At 42.4% G+C, this 13,521-nt stretch overlaps 1 protein-coding gene across 6 annotated transcripts in view; it reads left to right on the top strand.

Annotated features, from left to right (window-relative positions):
* Positions 1 to 13,521, top strand: part of GREB1 (growth regulating estrogen receptor binding 1) — a 119,526-nt gene that overhangs the window by 24,362 nt on the left and 81,643 nt on the right. For 4 of the 6 annotated variants that reach the window (XM_045008412.1, XM_045008408.1, XM_045008409.1 and 1 more), the window contains exon 3: positions 10,645 to 10,801. In XM_045008412.1, the coding sequence (XP_044864347.1) occupies positions 10,645 to 10,801 (157 nt within the window). Of the gene's footprint in view, positions 1 to 9,228; positions 9,298 to 10,641; positions 10,802 to 13,521 lie in introns of those variants that run through there. The other 2 variants (XM_045008410.1, XM_045008411.1) reach the window with 2 other exon arrangements.

Below are 13,521 nucleotides of genomic sequence, written 5' to 3'. Positions count from 1 at the left end.
AGATTTGTGATTAAGACCCATTTGAACGTTGTATGGCAAGATTTATTACAAACTAGCAAAGGTCAAAAACAGAACTTTTTTTTTTTCAAAACTGAATAAATATCAAAATTTCAAAACACAAATCATTTTGAGTTACGATATTTCTGGCTTCAAATTTTTCAAATAAATTCAGCTCTGGCTTGGGTCTACCATGAGAAACTTCATGCTCAAAGCAGTTTGTTCTTTACTTTATAAAGTAAGTTTTAAAAAAGGCCAAAACTAAGTCTTAAAAGGGGAACTGTTATTCCTGCTTAATTAATGAAAGGAGGCTGGTTGTAAATTGGAATCCTCTGTTTCTCCATAGAAGTATAACACCACAAGCTGTAGCATTGCAAATTTCTCTGCACTGAACTGCCAATAATGCCTCAGGCTGGATCACCAAAACTAATAAATGATCATATCCCTTTATTGATTTATTGCTTAGTGGATTTACGCAATATCTAGTTGTGCTTTTTTGTATTGGTTATCTGTAGAGCTGGTCAGAAAATGGTGGTTCATTCCTGTAGAAAATTTAGATGAAACATTTTTCATTTTTGTCAAAACTTCCTGCAGGAATTTCGTAGGCGCCGGACTCGACGGCCCTTGTGGGACCGGAATTGGTGGTGCCGGCTTAGTCGGTGCCGCGGCGGGTGTCGGCGCCGGGCGGTCCAACCTAGGCGCACTCTCTGGCCGCAGTGTGGGCGGTGCCGAGGCGGCAGGAGTCTTGGCTTTCCTTACCCTCGGGGAGAGGGAGCGCCTCGGGGCCGACTTCGGTGCCGGTGATGTCCAGTGCCGAGAGGCCTTGGGCATACTGGTACGGTCCGGTGCCGAGGAGGTGCTTCTGCTCTCCGACTGAGCAGCGCTCGGTGCCGAAAATGGAGGGGTGATAGCCGCCTCCATGAGGAGCTGTTTAAGCCTTATGTCCCACTCTTTTTTAGTCCGTGGCTTGAAAGCTCTGCAAATGGGGCACTTAGCTGTTAAGTGCGATTCACCAAGGCACTTCAAACAGGAGTCGTGCGGATCTCCTGTTGGCATCGGCCTGTGGCAGGCCGAGCACGGCTTGAAACCCGGTGAACCGGGCATGTGCTCCGGCACCGGGTGTGGGGAAGGGGCTAATCCCCGAACCCCTCTAACTATTACTACACTAACTATACTATTAAACAAGTAAATATGACTATCTATCTATCTATCTATCTATCTATCTATCTATCTATCTAAAGAATTATAACTATGTACACAATAACGAACGAGAAACTACGAGTAAGCTAGGGAAGTCGAGGTCAGCTAAGCCGCGCTCCACTGTTCCAACGACCGACACGGGCGGTAAGAAGGAACTGAGGGGTGGCTGGGTTGGCTGGGGTATATATCCGGTGCCATAGTGGCGCCACTCCAGGGGGTGCCCAGCCGACCCACCGAGTGTTGCTAGGGTAAAAGTCTTTCGACGAACGTGCATGCGGCGCGCGCACACCTAACCGGAATGGATATGAGCAACACATCTTGAAGAACAACAGTTACAAAGGTGAGTAACCGTCTTTTCATTCCTGTAGAAAATTTAGATGAAACATTTTTCATTTTTGTCAAAACTTCCTGCAGGAATTTCGTAGGTTACAGTGAAAAATTAATCCCTTCCAAAAAACTGATTTTTTTTTCCAGCTGAAATTTTTCAGCCAAAGCCCAAAAGATTTTGATTTTTGGGCTGAATTTTTTCCTATTTCAGTGACCAAAAATGAAAAAGAAAATTGGTTGTATGGCAGAAAATGAGCCTTTGGTCTCTTGTGAGTTGTTTGATACCTTGTCTGTCTGAGAATGGCAGCATTGCTTTCCTAGCAGGTTTTCCACTTTGGTATGGATGGTTTGGGGTGATTTTCAAAGGCACAGAGGGCAGTTAGGCAACAATGAGCAGATAAATTTTTCATTAGCAAAACCCTAGCAGGGACAGTTATATATTTATTGCAAAAGTATGTATATTAATCTTTGTGAAGGGTGCCAATGTTAAAGGAAAAAAAACCTCCTCATTTTTCTCACTCTGGGCAAGGACACTAATTTCAAAGCCTGGATTTGAAATAGTTTTATTTTTAATCCAAAATTGCCAGAAAGCCTGGTGGTCCCCTTCCCCCTTTTGAACTCTTCTGCATGGTATACTTGAAAGTTTGGTGACTTGCATTCTGAATTCTTACTCTGAGATTCTGTTGCCTGGAAACATGAGTCAGCAGAGGAAATCGTTATCGGATCACTTTCAGTGCAGAAAAAATCCAGTCTTCATGTTGAACTAGTTTTCAGGACCGAAATAGCAAATGAGATAAAAATAAAAAGAACAGCAAAGAAAGCGGCAGCTCAGAGATCAGACCAGTACTCTTACAGCATATATCTTTTTATGGAAACAGAAGCAAAATTGGTTTTGGCTGGACAAAGGGGTAGGATTATTTTCTGTGTCCTGGTCCTGTCATCAGCCTTAATCATCAACCTCTGTGTTCAGTGATGAGATACTTTCCAAATTGATACTATTAGGAAGCAATTTCTGATCTAATTCCATTGGAGAGGTATGAATTCTAAGATAAGATTACAGAAAAGGGTACTGTGGGATAAGATAACTATGTTTGATGTTACAATTTTAAAAGCAACATTAAAGCTTTAATGCTGAGGTGGGGCCTAGAGAATTGCCATAACCTGACTCCTAAGTGAAAAAGGAGATCTTTTCATGGTGAGATTCCATTAGCCTTTTGGAGCCTAATAGGTAAGTGACTACAATTAACACTTTGTATAGATTAGAGCTGACCAGGGTATGACAACTCTGTCTGGTGACAACCTTCACAGTTTCAAAATTTGTTTTCATTCTGCAATGGAATGAAAAGAAAACATTTGGAATGGTTTTGTGAAAAGGATGAGGCTGGGTTAGGGCATTGGTCTAGGTTGTGGGAGAGTCAGGTTCAAGTCCCTGCTCTGCCTGATTCAGAGTAGAGGTTTTCGTCCCAAATAATTGCAAATCAGGCTAAGTCTCCCACATCCTAGGTCAGTTCCCTGACCACCTGGCTTCTCTCTCTGTAAAAACATTCCTGACAAAAGTTTCACAGAAACTGATTCAACTTCAAGGAACCAGCATATTTTGCCAAAATTTCACTTTGGCAGAAATGTTCTAGCCAGTTCTACTGTAGATGTGTATAGCCCTATACAAGCAACTAAAACCACACCATAGAGCACTACAGTGAATGACAATTCTGTGGTATGCCAGTGACAGCTTCCTTTTCTCTGAAGAGAACTGATATGGTTTTGTACATGGCTGTAGTATTTATAGTCATTTGAATATAATTTTATCAGCATGTAATCTTTAATGTGAGGTTTGTTAAATCAACATGCCTATGCAGCTCCCACCAGAATTTTGGTTAACAACCAGAGTCTAATTCTGTTCTTTTCAACTCCTTTTTCTTCACTTGTGTGTAACTCTACTCATGAAAGGTGCTGATGGGCATGCCCAGAGAACAGCTCCCATCATTTATCAATGGGACAAGTACAGCAAAGGGAGTGGATATACAGCTTCCTCACACTGGCCTGCCATTGTGTCTCAGTCCTCATTTAAAGGATGGCCTCTGGGAGTGAAAGTGCCCACTTTGGTGTTATTGAGAGTCAAATGGGAACCAATTAGTGCCATTTGTAGAATTTTTTTTTAGTGATGTGAATGGCTAGCCACAGTTGAGCTAACTCAGTTATTTTGCATAAGCAAACCAATCCCTATCAGATGTAGTGTCGTAATTAATGGGTCCTTTAGATGTTCATATTTGATTTCCAGAATAGAAAGGGTGTGAAATGAAAAAACATTTCTAGACACTGTCCCTCTCTCTAATTTAATAGATTTATTGGGATTAACTTCCTGAGTGCATAAGTGTGTTTTAAAAGGACAGTGTCAATTACTCTTGGCAGATTTTAATTTTTTTTCTCATTTGTATTATTCTTAAATACCTAAATACCATGCCTCTCCTGACTGTTTTTTATCTTTCATTTGGTAACCATATATTTTCGCCTTCCCCTCCCATATTTCTTGGAAAACACCTGGTTCTCCTTAAATAGATGCAGACTCCACTGGCCTCTTTTCCATAACCCCACTTTCTGCAGTCTGTAGGCCCCAGATCCACCAAAAGACTTAGGTGCCTAACTCCCACTTTAGGCTACGAAATCCCAAATCCTCAAAACCCCTGCTGAGCTGACACCTAAAGTCCTTCAGCGCCTAAATTTACAACATTAGGTACCTAGGCAACTTGAAGTTTCTGCCTCTGGGCATGAGTACAACTACCTATGTCTGACAGCTGGCACCTCTTTCATGCAAAAGCCTTAATAGGGATTATCCTACCAGGTGAAACTAAGCATTCCCCACACTTACCTCACATGTGGAACCCTATCCTATAGGCTTACGCGCACGCACGCACACACACACACACACACCAGCCCCACTTATAACCTTTAGCCTGGTAGTAGGGAACTCATCTGGGCTATGTGAGGCCCTGGTACAATTCCCCTCTCTGCTTAATGAGGAGAAGGGATTTGAACATGGGCTCCCCATTTTTTAGGTGGGTGCCCTGACCACTGGACTAGAGAGTCATTCTCTCTCTTTTCAAATGCATAGTTAATTATTTACACACAGTGGAGCAGCTTCAGCAGGAGAAATTTCCACATCAGACTATCCCAGGCACTCACCAGAGAGATGAGAAGCCCAAGTTCAAATCCCTTCTCATCAGGCAGAGTGAGGAATTGAACTTCAGTCTCCCACTTCCTCAGGGAGTGCCATAACCATTGGGAATGGTTCTGGGGTCTCTCCCCTTTTCCAGTGAGAATAAGACTGCACACAGCCCACAGATGCAATCACCTTTCTGCAGATTCCCTGTTGGTGGGTTGCCAGGAGAGACAATGCACATAGAGCATTAGTCTCAAAAGTCCTGGTTATCTTCTCTACCCAATAATCCTCCTCCTACAAAGCCTTCTCTTCAGGCTCCAAGAAAAGAGGGTTGGTACCATGGGAGCAGCACATCTGCCTTTCCACACAAGCCAAGCTATGTCTGTCCGTGTCTTGGCATTTCCAACTCTCACAAACTTAGGTGTCTTTTAAAAACTCCAGCTCCTCAATTTATATGAATGCCTGAAACTCTCATCTTATTAAATAATAAAAAAGTAAGCTACCCATTGGTGTTTCAGAGGGGAGGGATAGCTCAGTGGTTTGAGCATTGGCCTGCTAAACCTAGGATTGTGAGCTCAATCCTTGAGGGGGCCATTTAGGGATCTGGGGCAAAAATGTGTCTGCAGATTGATCCTGCTTGAGCAGGGGGTTGGGCTAGATGAGTTCCTGAGGTCCCTTCCAACCCTGATATTCTAAAATGCACACCCTAAAGGTGCCAAGACCAGAAGAAATCCTCCTCCTTATTGTCCTTAGCCCTGCTACCCATAATTTTTCCCTCATGTCTTTAGTTTCCCTTATCAGTTTTGTGTAGTTCATAATTTCTAATATATATATTGACTGTTGTCTCCTCAATAATAGCTACATTTACTGTACTATATCAGTTCTACTAAATATACATTCCTTGGCCCAGGCCTGGCACTGCACCTTCTTTCCTAAAGTCCCTATTCCAAGATCTCCAAATAGAAGTAGTAGAAATAATGTAAATATTTGCATTGTGGTAGTACATTATGGTCGAATTGGAGCCTCATCGTACTGAATGCTTTACAAACTTGCAGCCAATTTCTGTATGAGGTTTGCACTTTGGTTGATCTTATTAAACATGGGAGTTCTAGCTGAATCCTCTTCCTTTGACTGGATCTCCTTTTACTATAGTCTTTCCCCTATTCTACCATGATTGATGCCCGAGATGGCTTCCTGGCTGAGAAGGAACTGACTTTGTAACCCTGGGGAAAGGGCCACTGCAGAGTAATGCAAGTGGCTTCCTTTGTCAAGGTCTGGGTAGGGAAAAATTGAACTTGACCTTGAGTTTCATCCCTGATACACTAGAATAGTAATCCTTAGTCAGAGTGGCCATCCTTCTCCTTCCATATTGCACAAACACCCCTTGCTGTAGGAATTTTGACTGTTCCGTGGTTGGAGGTTGAATGTTGATCTCTCTGGATTCACATAGACCTCTTGCTACCACTTTCCATTTTTAGGATGGCTCTTTTCTTGTTTACTGTGCCAGCTATCTTTACACGTGCAAGGCAGCATTGTCTGAGAGATCCCATTATATTGCCCTAAATTACTTTGTGGGAGGAAACATCTATTGCTTTGATGCTGATGTGTCTCAGTGTGATCCTAGTCTCCTGTTTATCATGGATTTAAGCAGCAGTGGAAGGTATTTTTCCTCTGTATCCTCTCCAGGGTGAGTGACAATGTGATAAATCAAAGAGAAACTCTCTATCAGTAGCCAGGATATTGGGCTATTCTGCTGCTGCACTAGCCCTCTCAATTGATCTGGTCACTGTCTCCGATTGTTGCTTGGAATTTCACAGGCATTTAAAACTTCTGCCTGTGCCACCCACTTGTAGCCAAGAGAGAGAGACATAAATCTGGGCTGTAAATGCCAAGTCTGGTGGACCAGGAAAATGGGGCTCCCTGTGATCTCTCCTGGAGCCAGGGGTCAGCTTTTGACAACTCAGGTACCACATTCTGGGTGGGTGGGGCTCAGCGTCCCAAGTTTAAAAGAAATGGCTGGTCTTGTTGGTTGGAAGGGATGTCAGTCATCTTACAGCTAGTAAGAAACAACCCTTCCATAGCTTGCTTATACTGGCATTAAAAGCCCTCTCTCAAGCTGCTGGGAGAATTGATGAAGGGCTCATTCTGCCTACGTGGAGATGCGGCCAGGAGCCTCCACGCACCAGCCTGTCCGCAGGCGCAGCCTCCACAGTTCCCATTGGCCGTGATTCCCGGCCAATGGGAGCTGCAGAGCCAGTGCTTGGGGAGGGGGCAGCGTGCAGCGCCCTCTGGGTGCCCCTATGCATAGGAGTGGAGTGGGGACATGCCGCTGTTTCTGGGAGCCACACGGAGCCACGGCAGGCAGGGAGCCTGCCTTAGCTCCGCTGTGCCACTGACCGGACTTTTAATGGCCTGGTCAGTTATGCCGACCGGAGCTGCCAGGGTCCCTTTTCAACTGGGCATTACGGTCGAAAATTGGACACCTGGCAACCCTAGATCAAGGCTCTGATTCTAAACTGCATTTGAGTAGGCAGATATTCAGAGACTTAGTAGTAGCATACTGCAAACAGTAACCTTACCAATATCGATATGGTTCAGTTGATAAGTTACGGTGTTGGGAATCAGGAGACTTGAGTTCTAGTTCTGTCACTGCCCTGCTGTGTCACCTTGAGCATGTCACCTCACCTCTCTGAGTTCTCACTTTCACCATCTGTAAAATAGAGTTAGATTTACAAAGGAGAATAAGGATCACCATTTAATGCCCCCATCACCAGCACATCTTAGCACTTAGATTATGAGTGTGAAGTATTATTATTTCTTATATACATTTGAAAATCCCCCCGTTCTGGCCATAACTAATAGAATATTTTTACAACTAATTATTAACCAATGCAATGTTAGAAAGAGCTTACTTTTTTAAATGGCCCTTTCCTAGGGGCTTCCCATTTTTTGCATTTGAAACCTGTTGACTGTTATAAAAATTCAGACTAGCCAGTTAAGACCACATGTGTCCTAATTTTCATATTTGGAATGTGAGATATTAACAAAGGACAAGGTCCTTCCTTAGGAATGAAATGGTCACTGACTGGTACCATATAGAAGTGTTTTGGGTGTAGGTGGAATGTGAGTGGCTGAAGGTTCTTTCAGAAATACTCAAGCTAAAAATCACTGTTAATGGAGAAAAATAATGCTTGATTGTTTTCTCACGTATATCAGTTTTACTTTGATGTAACTCATTGACTTTTTTGGAGTTAGGCCTGATTTACACAAGTATAAATGAGAGGAGAATTAGACCCATTAACCCAACAGTTTAAAATGGCTTCACTTTCCCTGATCATTTAATTTACTTGTGTCTGTGATGGTGGTTTCTGAAGTATTCACAGACCTGGAGATGGAATTTCTGCTCTTTCCATTGGCTGACTTGCTATGAAAGTGCTGAAGACATATTTTTACATTCCACTTAACAATACACACATTTCTATTCCAAAGAAAGAAAAGATAATAGAGTAACAGGTGTTTTTTTGAGTGGGGCCGAGTTTATAAACTGGAAAAACCTTGAAAATTTCTTATAGAATGTGTTCCCACCTATAAGAATTAGATTCAAATACATTGAAGCATATGATGCTGTAAAAACATAAAATGTAGGTGACAGTGTGTCCTTAAAAACAAACAAAACATGGGTATAGAGTCACCAATAATACTTTCCTAAGTGGACACGATCAGGTCTTACGTATCTCGCAAGTTAAGTCTAATGGTCTCGTTTATTAACTAACAACCTCTATAGAAAAAATGTTTGTAAAATAGATGATTGCTGAATGGCATTTAACTTCCTGATGGTGGCCAAATGTTGGGAGCAAGCAGGCTGACCACATCTTTCTCCAGAAGAAAGCATTTGTTATGCAGGATTGTGGGTGTGCTACAACCAGTCATGTAGCACTCAAATGGTGCCTGCCCTTTCACCGTGAAAAGAGGCCCTACCCAGAAATGTTTATAATTTAGTCAGAGAATATCTTGGTTCTGGATGTGGGAGGGGGGGTTCAGCACGTGAACAAAGTGATAACATTGTTGTTAGCAGGTGTTTCATTATTTCCATGTTATTTTTTTAAAATGTGTTATGTAGATGTATGTAACTACACCTACAACGATGAGGCTTGGGGGATGGACTGAAATTAGCATTCATCTTTTGGTAGCTTCATTAATGGCAGCTGTCTTATACCGTTAAGTGGAAAATGTTTAATTCATTTTATGAATCCACCTTGGTTTCCTTTTATATCCCTGTGGTTTGAGATAACATCAGGACAACATTGGCAATGGAAGTGTTTCCTCATTGTCTGCAGTTGTGTTTGGTGTAGCCTGAGGTTAAAGTAGCCTGCAACAGGAGAGAGTACTCTCATTGCACCAGTCCAGCAGGAAAGGGAGGCCTGGGGAGAGCACTGCTTACTCAAGCTGGGAGTTGGCCTTCTGCTTTTAGCAGCGGAAGGGGGATGTGCCCGACCCTTATTTAAGTCCTGAACATAGTCTGGAAGCTCTGCAGCTTACCTGATACCGTTGTGTCTTTGTGGAGCCTCACAACAAATTGAAGTCTCCTCTCTTTAGTTCTGTTTTCATCTGACAATGTCAGTGAGTGTACATAAGGGATGTGTGTGCTCATGTGTGAGAGAGATGTCGGCACTGTTTGTTTTCTGTGTACCGCATGCCTATGTTACATGTTGCACACTTTCCTTGTTGGTTCTTTGTGCTTGCCTAATTGTTGTATATCGTTTTACTGGGGTGATATTAAAGTATATAATATCAGACTGTGCCATGTACTGTCACACACAGACAGCAGCTCACTAAAGACACATTTTTGTGTAGAGTGGTAAGTGGCTTAGCTTGTTCAAAGTAAATTTTCTCTTGATTGAGTGATTCCTGGAGGCTACTTCCCAACAGGCTTATTTCCCAAGCAGTATCCAGTGTGGGGACACGGCTGTTCAGTGGTTAGGAATTACTGTCACAAACAGGAAGCATTTCATGCTTTCAATTCACAGTTACTTGAGGAGGGAAAGTTTGTGGGGCCCAGGGCAAGAGCTACTTTGTAGTAGAAAAAAAAAAAGCTGACAAGGCTTTGCGTTAGACCAATTCATTGTGTTCACAGTGGGAAAAAGGCAGTAAGTGAGTATGTGGAAAGTAAACTACTTGAATATTCCACTGGATTAGACTATTATGGTTCAGTAAACTACAAAATGAACAAATCATGTGGTTTTACTAATAATAAATGCAATTAAATACCGAATCAAATTGATAACTTATCTGACTCTTGTTCTAAAAACACTTGTGCTTGTTTAGAAGGAAATATATTGTCTCAATGTATTCATAAGTCTCCTGTTAGTGGGGAAAAGATGCCAGCGATACTTTCAGCCATCCTTTTAGACTGGATTTTAGCTATAGGCAACACTATTTTGCTTGGAGAAAACACTTCTAAAAGAATAGTTAAACTGCTCTAACCATGAATTTTAGGCATATGTTATGATGGGCCATTGATTTTTCAATACACATATTCATAACTGTTATCCACAAGACCCTTTAAAGTGTATTCTGTTTGAGATTTGGAAAACACAAAGATTGTTTGACAGATAAGATTACTGACTATTGCAAATGCATCTCCTGAATTGCCATATAGTTTGTTAAATTAGGGAATTACTAGAATCAGATTTCTAGCAACATCTTCAAAAAGGTGTCAGACCTTGCTGCCTTTCTGTTGAATTACAGAATGCTGTTACTTAGATAACTTCCTGTAATTTACCAGCAGGATCTGTTTAGTGGCTGCTGCTGTCAGTTTTCTTTTTTTCCGCCTTTCAGTGTAGACAATGCAGTGCTCCTCTTTCATGAGAAATGTTGTGGTTTGGCTTCCACACAATGTGATCTCCTAGCTCTGTGAACTAAAATTGAAACGTGGTTTATTTCTTCTTTTTTTGAATAAGAAGATGGGAAATTCTTACGCCGGGCAGCTCAAGACAACCAGATTCGAAGAAGTATTGCATAATTCTATTGAGGCCTCTCTCCGCTCAAACAACTTAGTCCCCAGACCAATCTTTTCTCAGCTCTATTTGGAAGCAGAGCAGCAGCTTTCATCACTAGAAGGTAGGAAATCTTGGCATTTATATTTCTGTTCAAATAGAACTATGAATCCATTCCTTGTTCATCCTGTGATCAGCATGAAAGTTTCAAATTAAAGATAGAGAGATGCAAAAGTATTTGAAGTTGTTTGGGTGCTTTATGTTCTGTGCAACCTCCTCCTCCCCCCCAAATCTAATGCAAATTTGAAAAAAGAACTATTTGAAGAGAATAATTATGGAATGCTCTTTGGTTTTACAAAGTAAGGCTCTATTTTGCAAACACTTATGGACATACATAACTGGAAGCTCTATGAGTTCACCCACTAAACATGCACAGAAATCTTTGGAGGAGTAGAGCTTTATCTGGCAGTTTATCTTTATAGAACAGAAAATTATACTATGTTAGTCAGTTGCAAAAATACAACAGAATTACAAATGAGAGATGCTAAAAATAATTTTGATTATGAATGAAAGAAGCAAAAATATTTGCAGCCTTCCTATTAAGTATGCTAAGAAGATTTTATGATTAATTTTGGCGTGACAGTGTTTTTAACTTGATCTCCATTTTTCAAGGTGTTGGCTTAAGCTGTTACCTAGTGTTCTATGGTAAATCCTGCTCATGGCCTCTGGACTGATGTTTAGTGTCTTGGATTTCTCTGATTTATTTATATATTTGCTGAGCTGCTTTGTTGGCGTCTCTTCTATTTCTGTTTGCAATGTTGTTGTACCTGTGATGGACCCAGGATATTAGAGAAACAAAGTGGGTGAGGTAATATCTTTTACTGGACCAACTTGTTTTGGGGAAAGATACAAGCTACACAGAGGTCCAATAAAAATATGACTTCACCCACCTTGTCTGTTTCTTTTACTCATTCATTTTTCTCTCTAGAGGTGGAATAGTTTAGATGAAATGTGTAGATCTGACAACCAAATTAATTAGAAAAACAAGTTCTAATACATAACATCAAGTCTAATTAGGTGCTAAATTGTCGTGTTCTCAGTGGGTCTGACAATGTGCAGGCAACATTATCCTGCTGGCACACATATTTCCTCTCTCTTCCAACTAACTACTGGAGCAATGTTGCATTTGTTTTCTCTCTGTGTGTGTTCTTGTGTAGCCTGCAAAAGATGATGGAGGCACATATGGAATGCAAAATGTATAAGGTAAAATATAGTCTGTAATAAAATAAGTATTCTAAAAAAAATCAGTCCAGCCACTGAAAACAAATGAAATCATTTTGAAAAGATTAAACACTTGCCAATAGCTCACTGAAAATGTTGAAAAACATTCTATTTAGAAACAGATCTGCTTATATCTCATACATGTTTAATTTTCTCCCTCCATTCTTTACTGCTAGCTAAGGATATTTGCATGAAAATATAATCTGAGTGTCCATCTGCTCCTGCTGCTTATTCCCCACATGAAGTGCTTATCCTCTATTGGGGATTTCATAAATGTTTCCATGGCAACTAACTCTGATGTCACAAAGTGGATTATGACATCAGCTGGGAAAGATGCTGCGAGAGCAGATGCATTGTTCAGGGACAAAGGTGCAGTTTTCACACTTCTGTAGCTCCTTTCATTTAAGGGTATCAAAGGGCTTTACAGGCCTTCCTAGCCTGATCTGTTTTTGATTTTTTTTGCAGTCAATGTGAACAGAATCAGGCCTCAATTAATTAAACCTCACAAATCTTTGCCTAAAGCATTCCCTTTCATGCAAATATCAGAGGGTGGAAACTCTTTATGGATTGCCTAATAGAGCCTTTCCTGGGTTGTTGCATAAGATGGTTGAGGTTGCAAACTCACATCATACATCCAACTGCACCCCCCCCCCCGAACAAACAGGAGTTTCCTCCTCTAGGAACCATGAAGCGTTAAGATCTGAGGGGTGGAGGGCAATAACCTTGAAGCAATGGGCCATCCTGGTGGAGGCACTGTGCCACGACACCAGCTCTTGGCCCTCCTACTATCTGTATCCTCCCTATTCCCTGACTCCTTGACACAGTGGGTCTGTTGTGGTGCATTTTATTTGTGGTCCTAGCATTTCCCGCCCCAAGCCAGTGTTTTCAAAGTATAACCCATGCCTACTTGGTGTGGGGCTCTGTCCCCCTCCTGTGGCACCTAGACCATCTAGAGATTGATGTCACTTGGTTAAGTGCCATGTGACTTTTAGCTCATGCAGTAGAGCAGTGGCTCCCAGACTATGGGGCACACCCCCCTAGGGGGGCATGGAGGAATGTCTGGGGGGGGGACGTGGCGGGGCCTGGGCCAGTCCCCACTCAGGGGGTGGGGAGGGAGCACCACCCAGCCCCACTCAGCTCCCAGCTCCGTTCCCTGGCTGCAGCTGTGGCCCTGGCTCGGCCCCCGGCCCAGCCGCGTACCTGCTTCCAGCCATCGGCCCCCAGTCTTGGTCCCCGGGACCCACTCACAGCCACGGCTCAGCTCCTGGCCCCAGCTGTGGCTCTGCTCCCGGCCTGGGTTGGGGAGGCACAGACACATTCTATTATTGGTAAGGGGGGGCGTGAAAGAAAAGTTTGGGGACCACTAAGCTTCAGAGGTCCCAGGTTCGATCCTGCCTGCTGACGACCGGGGTCTGTCGGCATTATTCAAGCATGGAGGGAACCATGGGTTAAGTGATTCACCCAAGATAATACAGTGAGTGGCAGAGCAAGGAATAGAACCCAGGAGTTCTGATTTAACATTCTCTGCACTGCCAGCTAAGTTGTATAGGCACAAAATGACAA

The sequence above is a fragment of the Mauremys mutica genome, chromosome 3, assembly GCF_020497125.1.
Source record: "Mauremys mutica isolate MM-2020 ecotype Southern chromosome 3, ASM2049712v1, whole genome shotgun sequence".
Taxonomy (NCBI): domain Eukaryota; kingdom Metazoa; phylum Chordata; order Testudines; family Geoemydidae; genus Mauremys; species Mauremys mutica.
Note: the sequence above shows the minus strand (reverse complement) of the source record. Positions and strands in the feature narration are given on the sequence as shown.